The sequence below is a fragment of the Carex rostrata genome, chromosome 19, assembly GCF_964058835.1.
Source record: "Carex rostrata chromosome 19, lpCarRost1.2, whole genome shotgun sequence".
Lineage (NCBI taxonomy): Eukaryota > Viridiplantae > Streptophyta > Magnoliopsida > Poales > Cyperaceae > Carex > Carex rostrata.
In genome coordinates this window covers 8399667-8416979 of record NC_135936.1, presented here as the reverse complement: position 1 = coordinate 8416979, position 17313 = coordinate 8399667, and the positions used below count along the sequence as shown (strand labels likewise).

At 32.4% G+C, this 17313-nt stretch overlaps 2 protein-coding genes across 2 annotated transcripts; one reads left to right on the top strand and one right to left on the bottom strand.

Moving 5' to 3' along the window:
- Positions 1-8497: 8497 nt before the first annotated feature.
- Positions 8498-11671, top strand: LOC144571922 (protein FAR1-RELATED SEQUENCE 5-like). The gene is made up of 2 exons (XM_078321316.1): positions 8498-8614; positions 9112-11671. Exon 2 carries the CDS (start codon positions 9142-9144, stop codon positions 11347-11349), a length of 2208 nt encoding a protein of 735 aa, XP_078177442.1. The 5' UTR covers positions 8498-8614; positions 9112-9141; the 3' UTR covers positions 11350-11671.
- Positions 11672-12562: 891 nt separating this feature from the next.
- LOC144571766 (Metallo-hydrolase/oxidoreductase superfamily protein) lies at positions 12563-16107 on the bottom strand. The gene is made up of 7 exons (XM_078321140.1): positions 15834-16107; positions 14882-15007; positions 14563-14721; positions 14249-14367; positions 13550-13741; positions 13076-13166; positions 12563-12855 (listed from the first exon to the last, which is right to left on the bottom strand). Exons 1-7 carry the CDS (start codon positions 15987-15989, stop codon positions 12766-12768), a joined length of 933 nt encoding a protein of 310 aa, XP_078177266.1. The 5' UTR covers positions 15990-16107; the 3' UTR covers positions 12563-12765.
- Positions 16108-17313: the final 1206 nt, after the last annotated feature.

The following is a 17313-nucleotide window of genomic DNA, read 5'->3' as shown; positions in this document are numbered from 1 at the left end:
GGTCAAAGAAATAATGAAAAATGAATATATATAAAACAACTTATAAAATAACTTATAAAAATTTCATTTCTTTGACCGCTTGACCTTTAAGCAAATGAATTCGAAACTTTCAAATTTGTGCATGTACATACATCTCTTATGAAGTACATGAATTTCAACGATTTAGATTCGTTGTTTAAAGCCGATTCGATATACTTTTATAGTTGTGCTCATGAAACTCTCTTAATGAAAACATCACATCCTAGGTTTGCTTCATTCGAGCACTTTTATCAAATGTCCCCATTTGCATTTGCATCCACCCCAATTTATTTTAACAATACATTACTTTTTGTAATATTTGGTTAGCTACTTTTTACAATAAGTTAGTTATTTTAAATATATATTCATTGAAAATATGCGTGTGATTGTGTATTTTAACCTAAAAGAGTTACTAGTAGTAAGAATATATATATATTTTTTTGAAATTGAGAAAGAATATTGCTCTTGTTAATATTTTATTAGTTTATTTTAACATTTGGTAGTTAGCTTTATCACTTGCATATATAGTTATAATCAAGGTGTTTAATAATATTATAATAATATAGATGTCATGTGGCCTGTCACCAATACATTTTTGTATGATCATCAGTCACTTCTTGAGAAATATAATTGTACAAGTGTTTAGCATAAATATATAAATTTTACAAGTAATAGTTAAGTTTTATATGTATACATTTTTGTTTAAACTAACTAATTTAACAATAAAAATAGACAGTAACATTCACATTTTTTGATAAAAATATGTGAAATATCTAAATATTTACATAAACAACATGCATGCATGTCTTTTAAATCAAGTCGCCAGTGTACACATCTAGGTGTGAAAACAAAGATGAACTCATGAACACTCATTGGCATAGTGACAAATGAATTATTCGGGTTCGGTTCGGCGAGATCAAAAATTCGTGATTCGGGTATAATTCGGGTATAATTCGGGAATGATTCGGAATTATCCGGACTAGAAATCTCAGTCCTGCAAGGGAGCAAAAAAAGAAAAAACCAAAAAAATAATTGTTCTTGGAAAAATTCAGGAAAAATTCGTGAATAATTCGTAAAATTCGGGAAAAGTTCGTAAAATTCGGAAATTATTCGGGTTTAATTCGGTCAAAATTCGGTCAACCGAATAATTCGGTGTTCGGTTCGGCATCACCCCAAAAAAGAATTAAACGGGTGTAATTCGGTTACCTTGTCACTATGCTCATTGGTGCATCAGTCGACTCTTAAAACATTCGTCTCCGCATATTTGTTGCCTTTGATACAAACGTATTAAATGATCCAAGTTAAATAAGCAAGCGACATCATGAGAATCAACATTCGATGTAGTAATAAAGATATCGTTCTCTCTAGAACAGAACTAGAAAATTTTGATATAAATAACTGAAAATTAAAATATACAATTGTAGTGAATAAAATTTGAATTTAAGATCTCTTAATTATAAAATAGAGTTTTAACCACTAGGCTACAATAAACATATATCAATTATTGGAGATGACTAGACTATAAAAAATTTAAAAAGGATAAAATTCAATTAAATTTATATACATATAATTAAAGTTTTAAAATCATAAAGGTGGCTTAGCCATCTTTGATTAAGTCTTAAATTTGTCCCTGAATCCTGATCCTCCCCCTTTAAGAGGTTGCATATTTGATTTTTTTTTTTTTTTAAATATTAAATAGTAAGGTGGTTGACCTCAACTCTTACTAATAAATTAAGAAGAGGTAGATTAAGATCTGGATCGAAGAACATTTTGACATATGAGATTAAAATTGCCAACCAGTGAAATATTTATCATGACCCAGTTAATTACCCGAAGAAACATTAAAAACTTGAAATGAGATGTTATGGACGGGTGGTCCCATCTTATCCACACAGGCATGAACTTTGAATTTGAGAAAAGTCTATGGGGGGTGTGGATAGGGATGAAAACGGTATGGATAATATATATTCGATCCGTATTCGAAAACTTAGATGTGAATATTTGATATCTGAATATCTGTGTACATAAGGATACTGGTATGATTTTACGTGTCAATTATTCGTATTCAAATAATATATATATATACTATATATTTCAATTATCCGTATCCGAAATTTTATGTTATTTATCATTATAATTAGATAAATATTATTAACTTTAATATTTCTTAATATTTTTCTATATTATTTTAATAAATATTCGATCTGGTCCGGATCCAAACCCGTATATGTCTGATATGTCTGATATCCGTTCTGTTTCCATATCCGGAAAATAAAATAAAAAATATAGACATGATTTTACTACTATGAGTCCGTATAGATCCACTCCATTTTCACATCTAGTTCCGTATCTTTCAGTCATGGGATGTGGGCATGAATTTGTAATAAATTTGCTTGAAATTCCTGAGGTTATGAAGTACTATTTTCACAATTAATGTCAAGGCTTGCCTCTATGAGAATAGGAACCAACTTTGTTGCTCTTCAAATAAGAGAGCAGAACTCTATCTAATCGTTGAATTTTTTTTATGCACGAATCTTAACACATATAAACAGTTAAATTTGAAATAACAGAATCAAACTCTCCTATTTCAAGAGCAGCGAAGTCAGATCCATGAAAATATGGGTAAACTAACACTGATCTGTTTTAAACTTAATTTAGTCTATCACTGTGCTTAACAATATTAAATTATTTACCCACTTCGCAATCAGCGCCTACAGCTACAAATTAAGTATTAGGTCCGTCAATATATTGATTCTCAATTGGTGTATTATCACGACTCACGAGCTAAAGAGATAAGATTAAATATATATACGGTACGGTCGTCAAATATAGTAATAGGTGGATCAGGTCGCGCACCAATTGCAAGATAAAATAGATTAGCTAGGCTAGGTAGGTTCCCGTGTCTTATTTCTTGTTTCAGTACCTTTCAGTTTCTGGGATATGCTTTTTATCCAAAGTCGCATTCTTCGGCCCCCCACTTCACATTACTATTCTGGAGTAAGCTTTTTTTTTTTTCTTCTTTTTTCTTATGATAGAGAATATCTTTTTATATATCGTACATTTTTTTTTATAAGAAACTAAGTCAAGTGGCGTTCAAGCCACGTTGGGTCATTGGTTGATATGGCTATTGAGGTTTTATTTATTAACTTCCGAAAAATGTAAAAAAAAAAATTAAAGTTGTTGTAGCTTGGATCCAATGTGAACAGGTCTGGAAATAAGCAATGCGGTTAGCGTGGTGAAATTTACTTTTTAATTGTAACTATAGTTACATGATTCACGAATTAAATTCAAATAATTTTTTTTTTTTGATGCCGAAGCAAACGCTGAATTATTCGGTTGACCGAACTTTGACTTAATTAAATCCGAATAATTCGTGAATTTTACGAATTATTCACGATTTTTTTTTTCTAAATTTTTCTCAAAACATTTTGTTTTGCTCTCTTGCAAGACTAAGATCTCTGATCCGAATAATTCTGAATTATTCCCGAATTACAAACTTTTGATCTTACCGAACCGAATCTAAATAATTCATTTGTCATTACGATTGTAACCACATCAATGGACATCTTCCCCTTCAATTATGGGTCAATTTAATGGTGGAGGAATTTTATGTGTATCTATTATTTTTTTTTTGAAATTATCGTATTTCTATCTTTAAAATTCATAATAAAATTATATTTATCATTCTAAATTTTTTAAAACTCATAAATTTATCCAGTTTATTGTCTTTTTTAGAGCATCTACATCCCTAAAACTCAAAAGGATTTCTAAATAACTGTTAACTACTTTTTAGAAATTATGGTCTTTAAAGTTTCTAACTCTCACATCCCTGAAAATCATTTTAGAGTTTCTATTAAGCCACGTCAGCAACAAATTAAAAAGGAGAAACAATTTGAGCCAATCATTTGGCCAACATAGAGTTTATAAACAGTTTCTTAATAAGAAATTTTCCTGCATAGTTTCTAAATAAGAAACTCTCCCACATCCCTGAAACTGGATTAAAAACTGCCACATCAGATTAGAAACTCTAATAGTTTCAGGGATGTAAATGCTCTTATTAAAACTAATTTCAAATTATAAAGTATACTTTTTTAGTCTTTATTAAAAAAATAAAAGAAAGTGTGATATGTTTAAGAGAAATGTTCAATCTTCTGATTAGGTGGTTGTGGGACAAATGGTTTATTTTCTTACTTACAATGCAGATGCAAATGTACGCTTAAATGTCAATGTGTATATACTTGTCAGAAATATAGTAATAATCATATGTCCTTAGACACTGACCAATTAGGAAATTGAACATTTTTCTTATCAGCTTTAGAAGTAATAAAATACTATCAAAATATGGTATTCAAATAGCTGAAAATTGTCGAACTAGTCTTTTCTATTTTAATTGTTTAATTTTTTTTATTATTATTTTGAAGGTTAGAAATAAAGGAGCATGTAGCATTTTTGGCTTCCATTGGCTTTAATGTAATTTCAAAAATACAATTCATTTAATTTAACAAGCGTTATTAATTTACTTATGATCAAATTTGCCCCTGATATGAAAATATTCTAGCTTCGTGGTTGCTTTATAGTACATTTAGCATGCCATCATATTAGTAGGAAGTGTTTTGATGAAAATTTAAATAAAATTGCATAAATTTTGACGCAATTCATTTCATCCTAACTATACAATGCAATTAATCTTATAGCACAAGATTTCATTCTCTTTTAGATGCGTTTGGATGAGTCAAGAATTAATAGAGCTAATTTTGATATAGTTCTACTATTTTCAAACCTTAATGATGCAAACATAAATTAGTAAATTGGGTTAGCTCAAGAATATATAGATTTATTCTAATCTATAGAAATGATGGATTAGCAAGAATAGAACTAATGGGGTGAGTGATATTAATAAAATATTTAATTTCTCTCAATTAGATTTAGTTTAAATATTAAATTAGTATTGAATAAAAATATTAGATTAGTATTAAAAAAATATTAGTTTAAATGTAATAAATATTAGTTTATATATTAATTATAATATAATATTAGTTTGAATATTAAATTAGTGTAATTATTATTTTATTCATTCCCTCTATCACTATTCCAATTATACAATCCAAACAACATTTTTGCTAACTCGAATAGTTCAAAATCAGCGCTATTCTCAAACCACTTGAGTTAGCAGTACTATTCTCAACTACTATCTCAAAAATCACTATTCTTTTTTTTGAAAACTTGGTAGTAGCTACCAAGGTTTGTGAGGAGAAATCGAACTCTCGATCTTTGAATATAACAACACTAGGACATTTTTCTAGCCAATTGTGTTACCTCCCTTTCTCCAAAAATCACTATTCTTGCACTAACTCTTGCACAATCCAAACGTATCCTTAATGTAATCCAAGAAAATTGATTTTAAATTTTTGTGCTTTATGCCAACTTACGAACTAATTGTGTGTGTTTCTGTTTTCTTAATGATATTGCTTGATGCTGATCAGTTGCTGACTGTTATGCTAATTCTGTTTGTGACTTAACAATATAATATTATCTCTTTCTTAAGGGAGCAAATCGATTCTTATTGTAATGCTGCTATTTTTTATTTTACTTTATTGTTAACTACCAATTAAGTGATGGAGCATATGCTAAAACTAACACTAGTAAGATATATTACCAAAGAATATTCGTACCCCCAACCACTGTACATGAATCATTTCTTAATTGTTGCTTTTCTTCTTCTCTAACTTTAATTCATAGACTGTCAATTTATAGAGCATTTTTTTTTTAATATAACATATAAAATACAAGTAGATATTGTTACAAAAGCACAAGTGGAATGTATCTTTCCTGTTTTAAAGAACAGCAAAATATATATATCTGAGAAGAAAAGGCGTAACTATACTATTGATGATTTGGCCTAGCTCCCAAGTTTGGATCTAACACTTCAAACAGCATTTTGCATAAGAGTTGAAATTTGGATTCCCAATTGATTCAAACAACTATAAACCACTAAAAAATGAAAAAGAAAAAGAAAAAGAAAAAAATGGATTTCCAACTGTGTGTTCTCTTATTGCCAGATGGCTGGGAGCAGCTGGATAAGGTATAGCTTAATTCTTTATTTTCTGTTAAAATGTTACAAATTTACTGTGCTATTTTTCTTAATAATTATTATTATTTATAAATAATGATTTTCTGTTTTGAGGAGAGGACTAGTTTTAGGATATTTTTTAAAATAGAACAAATTTTAATTATTATAAAAAAAAAACAGCTCCACCGATTTTAGGGATCGATGATGGGAGAAATAAGTTGAAATAACCAACGCAGATTCCTTAGAACAAAATTTAAATTCTCCACCGCTGTTTTTTTTTTATAAAAATCAAATCAATGGTGCTTGTTTTATAAATTAATTAAAATTGATTCTATTTTTTAAAAAAAATCTAGTTTTTTAATGAGCTTAGAGATAAGTTCCAGATAAGCCCAGCCCATTTATATTACAGCCCCAGAGGACTAACATGTTATAAATCATTCAAGACTTTTTCTGAGTCAAAAGAATTCAGAAAGCAAACCAGAATGGGAATACCATTTGTAAACCGTTACTTAGATATGCAAGCAAAACCTGAACATTTAACTTTACCTCTTATATATTGCTGTGGGCCTGTATATATATCTTCAAAGCCCAAAGAAGATGCCTCTTTCAGGTGCCACTCAACTAAGGAACCGAATCCTCTGCCCCTAGGGACAGGAAGTCTGATATATTCCTGCTCCCAGAGTCACTGCGTGTGAGTCTGAGTCTGAGGTGGGCTCCTAGTTCGAAAATTAAAAGTAATCGGCCTCCTTTCACAGTGACCGGCTCCACACGCAGTGGCTGAGGGGATAGAAAATTCCTGCCCCCAGGGGGGCAGAGGATTCGGAGTCCTCAGCTAATCCAGTAAGAACACTCTACATGCGTTATGCCGAAATTTTTTTATTAATATTAAAAAAATAGTCAAATTTCACAATCTATACTCGTTTTTAACAAAATTTCAAATCTAACCAATCCGCTGAATAATTTGGCGGATTTCAAATTCCTATCTTCGTTGAATAATTCAGCAGACAGATAATTTTCTAACTTTTTATTTTAATTAAATAGAAGATGTTCTGATTTTTTTTATTTGTTTGATTAAAATAATATAAATATTTTTTTTTTATTTTTTTTCAATAATAGATGGAGTACTATAGAATTGATAAATTGATGGAGTACTTTATAATTGAATTTACTTTTATTTTTTCAATTCTAAAATACTACATCTATTTTTCAAAAAATATAAAAAAATTATAATATTTGAATAGAAGAAAAAAAATCAGAACAACTTGTATTTAATTAAAATAAAAAATCAGAAAATAATATTTTCACTAAATAATCCAACAGAAATAGGAAATTAGCCAAATAATTCAGCGGAAAGTTCTGTTCCATTTTTGCTGAATTATTCAGCGGGTTTGGGCTGAATTTCCGTTAATAATTCAACATATTGTTGGATTTGGAATTGTCCATAAACAGGTGTAGATTGTGAAATTTGAATTATTTTTTTGATATAAAAAAAATTTCGGCGCGTTATGTTGTACTAAATCTATCTGTTCAATTGGTGAGCAAAAAAAAAAATCTATTTGTTGGACAAACCATTGAAATATAGAAAAAGTCTCGTAAAACAATATAAAGAAAGTTAGAAAAACAATAGAATTTTGAATAAATTTCAATTTCTCACTATTTGATAGTGTTCGTTTGAAATGAATCAATGATGGAAGAGTAAAATTATAAAAAGTATCGATAAATGAACAAATTTCCTTAATTGTAAAATGCAATTTTTTTTTAATTCCACCATCTCTATAAAAAAAAAAAAAATTGACTCATAAAAAAATAGAGAAAGAATCTAGTTATAAAAGAGAAAACTGTAACTACAAAAAATTATACTCAATTCCATTTTTTTTTTTTTTCATTTTCGCAGTTCTAATCAATTCTTTCCCCGTTCGACTGAAAGAATGTCTCTATTTTAATCTATTCCTCATATCCGAACGCATGAGTTGGAGTTTATATCTTGGAATGGAATACGGAAGTGAAAAAAACGCATGATACGAAGATAAAATATCACAAGACAAACACTGGTTAACTAAAAGTGATAGCCGTATGAATGCATATATCCTCTGCATTAACTCAAAAAGGAATCTTTTGAGTTAATGAATCACAACCGTTTGATTTTAAACGGAGCCAATCCGGCCTTGCTAATGATATAGGGGGCCCTTTAATATTAGTGTGTATTTAGTCTGCATGAATCATAAAGCAGATCGGATGGTCAATATTCATTAACTCAAAAGATTCCCTTTTGAGTTAATGCAGAGGATACGAATTGATACTGATGACCTACTGGGCTACGATATTTCCAGCCGTTCGATGAACATCAAGATTCGTACACTGATTCTAATGGCTGATTGAGGCAAACGGAGACGCAAATTACAAAATTTATTCGTTCTCTGCGCTGCAGGAGGAGCTGTAAGGCGGGGAGCTCTCGTTCTCTCTCTCCCTCCTCACTGCAGCGCTCGCTCCCTCTCTTCACTGCAGCAGCGACAACAGCTGAATAAGGTATGGTTTCAGATCCTCTCCCTCCCTCTAAATGCTCTCTTTCTTTCTTTCTTTCTGTCTCTTTGGATTCACGCTGGGCCGCTTTCACCACAAAACCCTAGAACTGATTTTTTTTTTTTTTTTTTAATTTTACCAATTTTGTTTGTCCTTTGAAATTTATATAAAATTAGCTAATTTATTGCAGAAAATTGCTTCATTTAGGAATTGTTTAGGATAAAAGATTGTTATTTTTCTTAAGAAGTTGAAAGAGGGATGGATCAGAAAAAAAATGAAGGGATTGTCAGAACTGGAAATCAGTAAATTGATGTGTTTTTCACTTTTTCCTGTAAAATTTGAAGGTACTTTGGAAGGCAACAAAATCAGGTCAGGTTATAGGTTAGTTCAATTAGCTTCCAGATTAGATAAAAATGTGAAGCTTGAATTCTATACCCTAAATCAGGTCAGATTATTATAGAATTGGCTGTGGTCTGATTGATCTTTTGTACTGTATATTATAGGTATTTGGAGGGGCACAAATTTTGCATTCTATGGATGCTAATGTAGAAGCTGGTGATCTAGTTTCCATTTGTGATGGAGGGGAGCCTGGAGGTGGTGATATTGAGGAAGAGGAAGTTAGACATGATGAGAATGTTGAACCTTTCGTTGGTATGGAGTTTAGTAGTGTTGTCGAGGCACAACAATTTTATACCGCATATGGTTGTAGACTCGGATTTGGTGTCCGGATCAATACCAACACCAAGAGAAAAGATGGACTTTCATCTGTTAGAATGGTTTGTTCCAAAGAAGGTTTCTCTATACGGCATAAGCAAGAGGAGATGAGAATGGTATCTGATGGCAACCTAGGGACACCTCAGAAAGAAAAATCAAATAAGAGGAGCGGTTGCATGGCTTACATAAGGTTTAAACGGCTGAATAATGGAGCCTGGAAAGTTAGTGCTTTTAATGCCAAACATAACCATGATTTAGTTGATAGTCCGGCCAAAAAAATAATTTCAAGATCTCTAAATGGCATGACCCAGGAGGAGAAGCTACTAGTAAGTGAGATACGAGCTCAAAATGTGTCGGCCTTAGAAATTTTGCACTACTTAGCAGAAAAGGCGGATGGGATTCATAAACCTTGTTCTAAAAAGAAGGATGTGAGTGATGTAATACCTGAGGAAAACAGGAGGCTTGTTGGTGTAGATGTCGAAACCACTTTGGTGTATTTTCGCAAAAAGCAAGAGGAGGATCCCGAGTTTTTCTTTGCCGTAGAGACAGATGATGATGGAGTTGCAATAAACATACTTTGGGTTGATGGTAGAGCGAGACGGGCATATGTTGAGTTTGGAGATGTGGTGACTTTTGACATGACACACAACACTAATAAAGATTGCATGCCACTAGGAGTGTTCATCGGGGTTAACCACCATGGACAAAACATTATTTTCGGGTGTTGTCTTCTTAGAAATGAGCAGGCCACAAACTTCAACTGGCTGTTCAGAACTTGGATGCAAGCAATGTACAACAAGGCACCAATTTCGATAATCACCGATCAAAATCTCACAATGAGAGCTGCTATACAAGAAGTTTTTCCAAAAGCTGTCCATAGATGTTGCCAATGGCATGCAATGAGGAAGGCGAGGGAGCAATTGTTGGTTTACTATGACACCAAGGATGGTTTTGAAAATGAGTTTTGTGATGTTATCAATCGAAGCTTGACAATGGCTGATTTTGAAAGCTCATGGAAGAAGATGCTTCAAAAGTACGAATTGGAAGACAATAGCCATCTCAACACGATGTATAAAAAACGAGAGGAATGGGTCCCTGCCTCCTTTCGTGGTACTTTCTTTGGTAACTTGTCCACAACTGAAATAAGTGAAGGAATGAATGCAGTCATGAAGTTGTTGGTAGATAACCATACCTCTATCTACCGGTTTGTTCTACAACTTGAGAAGTTGGTCGAAGAGATTTGGCAGAAAGAGAGTGATGAGGATTGCCGAACAATCAATGGAACCCCTCAGTTATGGTCAAGGAACAACATGGAGGTAGATGCACGTCGGGTTTATACTAGGAACATCTTCTCCATGTTTAAGGAGATTTTGAAGGAGAGTACCAATGGTGTTGTTGTGGAGGTCGAGCGAGATAGATTGTACCAGGTTGACATCACATGCCACCCTTTGGTTCCCAATTGGGTTCCTGAAACCCACAGGGTTTGGATAGACAGAACTGATGACACCATCTCATGTAGTTGCAAAGGGTATGAATTTATTGGATTATTGTGTGCGCATGCCATTAAGGTGATGCAACATGTCGGGATAGAAAGCCTTCCTTGCAGATATATTGTCAAGCGCTGGACCAAAGGTGCAAATGAGAATGCCAAATCTGGGGAGCTATATATTGTCGGGATGGAAAACCTTATGGGTCCCAGAAAATCTGGTGAGGTGGAAACTATGAGGTATGCAACTTTATACCCCAAATTGGTAGAGCTCGTGAAGTTAGCTTCAAAATCCGGAGAAGCATATAAATATGTGGATGGTAAACTTGATGAAATGAAGGCAATAATTCTGTTAATGATGACTTCAAAAGGGGTTGGGGCATACGATCCACCACGAGCAGGAGAGGTTGAAGCAGGTGTAACAACAAGCAGCCAAATTACGCATGCTGTCATTTCAAGCCAAGAGAAAACCTCACAAGCTGAAGAGTATGATGGCCCACCTTTGTTGCAGTGCAAGGGAAGGAAGAGAAAACTGCGGTAACCAGGAAAAGATTACAGTAGTCTGTAGTGCTGATGAAGAATCAAGAAGGAGAGAGCTGGAGAGTACTGATGAAGAATTAACATTGTATTTTGTTTATGTTGCAATGCTCTATGTTTAGATATAACCACAGCCCTGATACAAGTGGCTTAGCTGTAGATAGACTGATGTTCTGGCTATTCCAGGTTTTTGCTGATTGCAGGCTCTGTTGGTAGCCTTTTCTTTTGTGGTTAGACAAACAATGGTACTCTAGGGATGTAAGGTTCCTGGCACTGGATGTTAGTGCTAGGAGGGGTTTAACAATAACAATTTGCTAAGGGCCTAACAGAGTATGATCGATGTAAGTTAATATGTTTCAGTTAATGGAACGGGCTTCAAAGCCTTTTTTTCTCAAAAAAAGAGAGAAAAGAAGTATGTAGTGCTTGCGAGATCCTGCTAAGCGGATGAAAAAAAATAAGAGGAAATGAAGTCATTGGTGACAAGGAATCGAAACAAATGTGTCTTCTGGTTTTATTGTAATTTTGGTGCAATTGATATGCTAAATCCTTACATGTAATGCACAATGCAAGCTGTGAGTTCTTATAATTTTAAAGGATAAATATGTAATTATTGATTTTGAAGGGAGAAATACGTAATATTAAAACGTTTGAGGTGATACATGAAATTCCCCCATAGTTCTAAGTAGTCTTTGCGATGTCTTTATTTTATTTTTTTTATTTTTCTGGTGCAATAGTTGAACTTTAACAGTTTTGAGTTCAGATGGTTCTTTTTCAGAAAAAAAAAAAAAAGAGTTTCGGATGGTTCAATTCAACTCTTTAGCACTGGAACATATTCAACTCTTTAGCACTGGAACATATTCAACTCAACTCTTTAGCACTGGTACAGATTCAACTCTTTAGAACTGGTACTAGCATTTTATTCATGTCTATATATACTTTGTACAAATGTACGAGGCAATGTTCTTGCATACTACTTGTGATTGATACTTTGAAATAATTTAATAGATCAGGGATGGCAAAGAATTGAACTTGAACGAGCTACCCTTAATTCCAGGTTAATTTGAAATGTTACCGAATTGAACCCGCTTGAAATGGAATTCTTGTTTTGAGCTCATGGGCAGACTTTTTGATTCGTTAAGAATTCAAACTAGTTCGTTTGGTGGATTAATAACTTATCCTGTGTAAATTCGACTTTTTCTAGACATATGAAGTCATAATTTAGCAAATACTTAACAATATAATTAGCATAACCATTTTCTCGGTATTATATACATACACCTATAATATATGACAGTTTACATTATTACTAGATTAAATAAATCAAATGAACCAAAGCTTTAGCTAAACTATGATTCTGTGAAATCCTGCTCTTTCAGTATTATTGTATGTGCTTCAGCCAGAATTTTCATATGGGTGAAATTCAAGATATTGATGAAAAGGAGATCTCCAGTGGAAAGCCCGGCGTAGGCTCCAACAACTTTGCCTCAGGTATCTCCCGTGCCAGCATCTCCTGAAAAATGATAATTATATGTTGATTTTCTCATTAAATAATCATAACATAGATCAATCACCAACATCAACACAAAATAGAATACTAGTAGTATATATCTTAACAAAGATGATTACGAGATATAATTGCAATCGAAGAATGATTTGCAAAGCCCTAATTGGTCTAAAATATTTATATATGATATAGGAAGGAAAGAAGAAAAACAAAACTGAAATTAAACCTGGAATGCTTCCATGGTACCAGCAGATGAGAGAATGGCAGAGAGTATTCCTTTTGCATCTACATCACCATTTCTCATTGGAATTATATACCTGAAATGATTCAACATACATGACCAATTTCATTTCTTCCAATTTCAAAATAAACAAACAAAAGTGTTTTACTTGAATGTTTCTTAAGCCTCAAGAAGAACCTTGACACTTCATTGGATCCCAAATAAACACAATCAAGTAGAGTGAGGCTATGGTAATATGCATATTACAGATCGAAATGTAGATATGAGTCCCAAATAAACACACTTCATTGACTGTTTGAACTTTCTAAATGTAGATATGAGTCCATATAGCGGGCCTTTGTGTAATATACTAATATGTATATTACCATAGCCTCACTCGAGTCAAGTATCAGTATGTGTTGTTTGTTTTTGTGTGTGTGTTTATAGTTAGGTAGAGAGAGAGAGAGAGAGCGTGTATACTTTGCTTCTAGTAATTTAGCTAGCTTAATGGCGTCTTCTTGTCCGGAAACTAAAGTGAAGAAAGGAAGCAGTTGCTTTATGACTGGTGTTATTACTACATCAGCTCGATAATTTTCTAGAAAGGATTCATTATATACACAATGTGGTTCGTAGTAGAGCGACAGACCATTTTCACCTGCCTTCACAATGTACCTATCATTATCAAGTCATACAGACCAATAAATCTTTGTCAGAACCATCACAATGTACCTATCTATTACAATTTTTCAATTATACTGCTGATTGACAAATATTGTTTATGCCCAAACAAAAAATGACAATAATTGAACTTCAAATGTTTTCTATTTTGTTAAAGATGACAAACCAAATTACTCCTTTATTTACGTCATTTCAAAGGGAAGGAGGGTTATTTTTGTGACTATATTTTTTTTGAAAAAAAGTTAGTAAGGGTGATGAATGGGAAACTTAAAGTTTTCAGCTATACAAGACTATGAAAAACTTTTCAATTGTTTATAGGAATAGAAGAATATTATCATTTTCTATGATTATTCAAAAAAATTCAGGTTTACAAGGATACAAATTAAAATTACCCATTTCATTTTATGATGAGTTGCCATTGAAATGGTCTATTATAAATTCATAAAAGTTCCTACTTGAAAATGGATACAAATTAAAGTAAAATTAGGAACTTTAAAGTACCCATTTTCTGGCCTCTGCCAAGGGGGACCCAGTACTGGCCCCGCAGTGGCAGAAATGTTGACCTTTGCACCACTTTTTCCTTCCAGATCTGTTTTTTCGCCAGGCTCTAAATAGGTCACCTGAAAAATTTTCCAATACTTTTATAAGTTCAAGGATACTTAAAAAGTTTTAGTTCATAACAGAAAAGTAGCACAATTTTTTTTCAATTAGGAATTTTACTCTTATTACATGGTAAGACCATATTAAAATAAAATGCACCAAGTTTCTACAAAGGAACAACAAACTATACAAATGGATAACAAAAATGAACTTACATTACGAAAGAGAGGTTCCAAGATAGATTCTGCATTAGGGGTGGCAACTACAGGCAAGTTAGGGTTTCTTTGTGAGAGAGGAGTGAGAGTTCTTATGTGGCAGTGATCATCAAGACTCTGTGTGATTAGCAAGCAATCCAGCTCCGGCAAGTCGTCAATCTGCCATTTCCGATTTTACGCATTCACACAATTCAACAAAAATACCTCAAACGGTTTATAATTGTAGGTTCCAACTTAATAACTACTGGTATTGGCGAACACATTCATCCAGAAACAATGTAAAATTATACAAAAATAATAATCAATATTATTCAAATACCTTATAATTTTTGACGAATTTCTTTGCTCCATCAAAAGCCCAAGGAGCCCCAAAATCCAAATTTCCAACTAAGATTGGATCCACCAGTATATTAAACCCACTGATATCCCATATCCAACTGTTAATCTAAAAATTTGAAAAGAAATAAAAACACCAGTAGAATATAAGAATTGATTGATAAAATCAATAGTGCCTTCATATATATATATATATATATATATATATATATATATATATATATATATATATATATATATATATATATATATATAAGTCATTTTTGCGTTTTCAATGTCCAAATGATTGTTCTGAAGCACTCAACATGTTCTCCATATTAATACGTGTTTGGAGATCAAATTTTACATTTTTTGGAATTTTTTTACTAGTTTTTCAGAATTTTTCAAAACAGGATTTTTCATATTTTTTATTATATTTTTTAGTATTTTTCATGACTGTTTTTGAAAATTTCTGAAAAAATAGTAAAAAAATTTCAAAAAATATAAAATTTGGTCTCCAAGTACATTCTAGTATGGAGAACATGTTGAGTGCTTCAGATCGACAATTTGAACATTAAAAACGCAAAAATGACTTATAAGCATATGCCTTAATATGCTTATGGAAGTAGAGTAGCCAACTCCTCTCTATATATATATATATATATATATATTTGACAAAAGTGACACACCAGTACACCACATGTGCCACCTGTTTCATTCAAGACACTCAAACTATGAAATGTTTAACAATATTAACTGTTCACACTTTGAGCCCACATATCAGTCAACAAAGAAAATATACTTTGGTACCCACTGTACCGATACCCCCAGTACCAGTACTACCTAACCTACCTCCCTACTACAATTATTTTCATTCTATAGCTCGGTACCATTCGTACCAGTATCCAGTGTCTTCATACTTCCCTACAGAGGAGAAAAATAAACAAAACTAATACCTCTAGGTAAGTGAGCCTTATGGAGCTAGAAGTCGCTGATACGACAGGAGAAGAAGCAGCGGAGGAGGATATCCTCAGCCTGTTGTTGGTTCTCGTGTGGCTTTTTGTGCGGTAGGCAAAAGAGAGGGAAGAGAGATTCACAGCCTGAAGCGCCATTGAGGTGGGTGATGATTGGTTCTTCTCTTGCCATGGCTTTTTTTGAGGTGGGGAATGAGTAACGATTCGAGTCAAATAGAAGTCAACGGAAGGAGGAACGAGATTCGGACGCGATATCTCATTCTAGGCCACCCGTTTAAACGATGAGTGGTCGGCCCATTGGGCCTGATACGGACTGAGCGTCTTTCGTTGAGATATTATGCGCTGTTATCGACCTGGAAGCCTGCAATTAGATGAACACTTTCATAGAGCTCATTTCTTCCGTGGATTAATTAATATATTGTAAGGTTTCTAGCATTTTTATTTAGGATCATGATAACAATCCCTGCAGGTCTATCTCCGCAAAAAACTCCGCACAAACTGTCAAAAAAGTCATGGGGGGGACAGCTCAAATCATTAATACTCCGCAAAAACTGTTAGTATTTAACTTGAAGCATCAAAGTATTTATCGTGGATTTGCAAAGTATTAATCCCTATGCAATGATCTCTATTTATGACTGAATAAATCAATTCATTAATTGTCCCCGCACAAAACTTTTTTTTTTTTTTAATTGTCCCCGCACAATTGGGGACCATTAAATAAACAATCCCCTCATAAATACTTGTCAGTTATCCCCGCACAAAATTTCTTTTTTTTTTGGATTGTCCCCGCACAACTGGGGACCATTAAATAAACAATCCTCTCACCCAATGATAAATACTTCTCACACATAATGATAAATACTTTATGTTACATAGATAAATATTTTATGTTACATAAATAAAAACTTCTCAGACATAATTGCAATTTTTTAATAAAACATCAATGATAAATACTCTAAGACATAATGATAAATACTCTATGTTATATGGATAAATACTCTATGTTACAAAGATAAATATTTTATGTTACATAGATAAATACTTCTCAAACATAATTGCACTTACAGTAAAACATCAATGATAAATACTCTTAGACATAATGATAAATACTCTCATGTATAATGATAAATATTTTATGTTACATGGATAAATACTTTATGTTACATAGATAAATACTTTATGTTACATAGATAAATACTTCTCAAACATAATTGCAACTTACAGTAAACATCAATGATAAATACTCTCAGACATAATGATAAATATTTTATGTTATATGGATAAATACTTTATGTTACATGGATAAATACTTCTCAAAAATAACAAATAAACATTTATTAACGGGGATTGTTATTAGATAACAGTATAATTAATGCGGGAATTGTTTTTAAAGGAATAATTAATGTGGGAATTGTTATTAGAGGAAAGCATAATTAATGCGGGGATTGGTATTAAATGACAG

What these genes read in the sequence shown, in the direction of transcription:
- LOC144571922 (XM_078321316.1), top strand. Translation starts at nt 9,142, where the DNA reads ATGGATGCTAATGTAGAAGCTGGTGATCTAGTTTCCATTTGTGATGGA.
- LOC144571766 (XM_078321140.1), bottom strand. Translation starts at nt 15,989, where the DNA reads ATGGCGCTTCAGGCTGTGAATCTCTCTTCCCTCTCTTTTGCCTACCGC. An exon ending in TAAGGCTCACTTACCTAGAG is followed by an intron (nt 15,008 to 15,833) that starts GTATTAGTTTTG and finishes TCAAATTTTTAG; the next exon opens with ATTAACAGTTGGATATGGGA. An exon ending in GCTAAATTACTAGAAGCAAA is followed by an intron (nt 13,167 to 13,549) that starts GTATACACGCTC and finishes GAATCATTTCAG; the next exon opens with GTATATAATTCCAATGAGAA.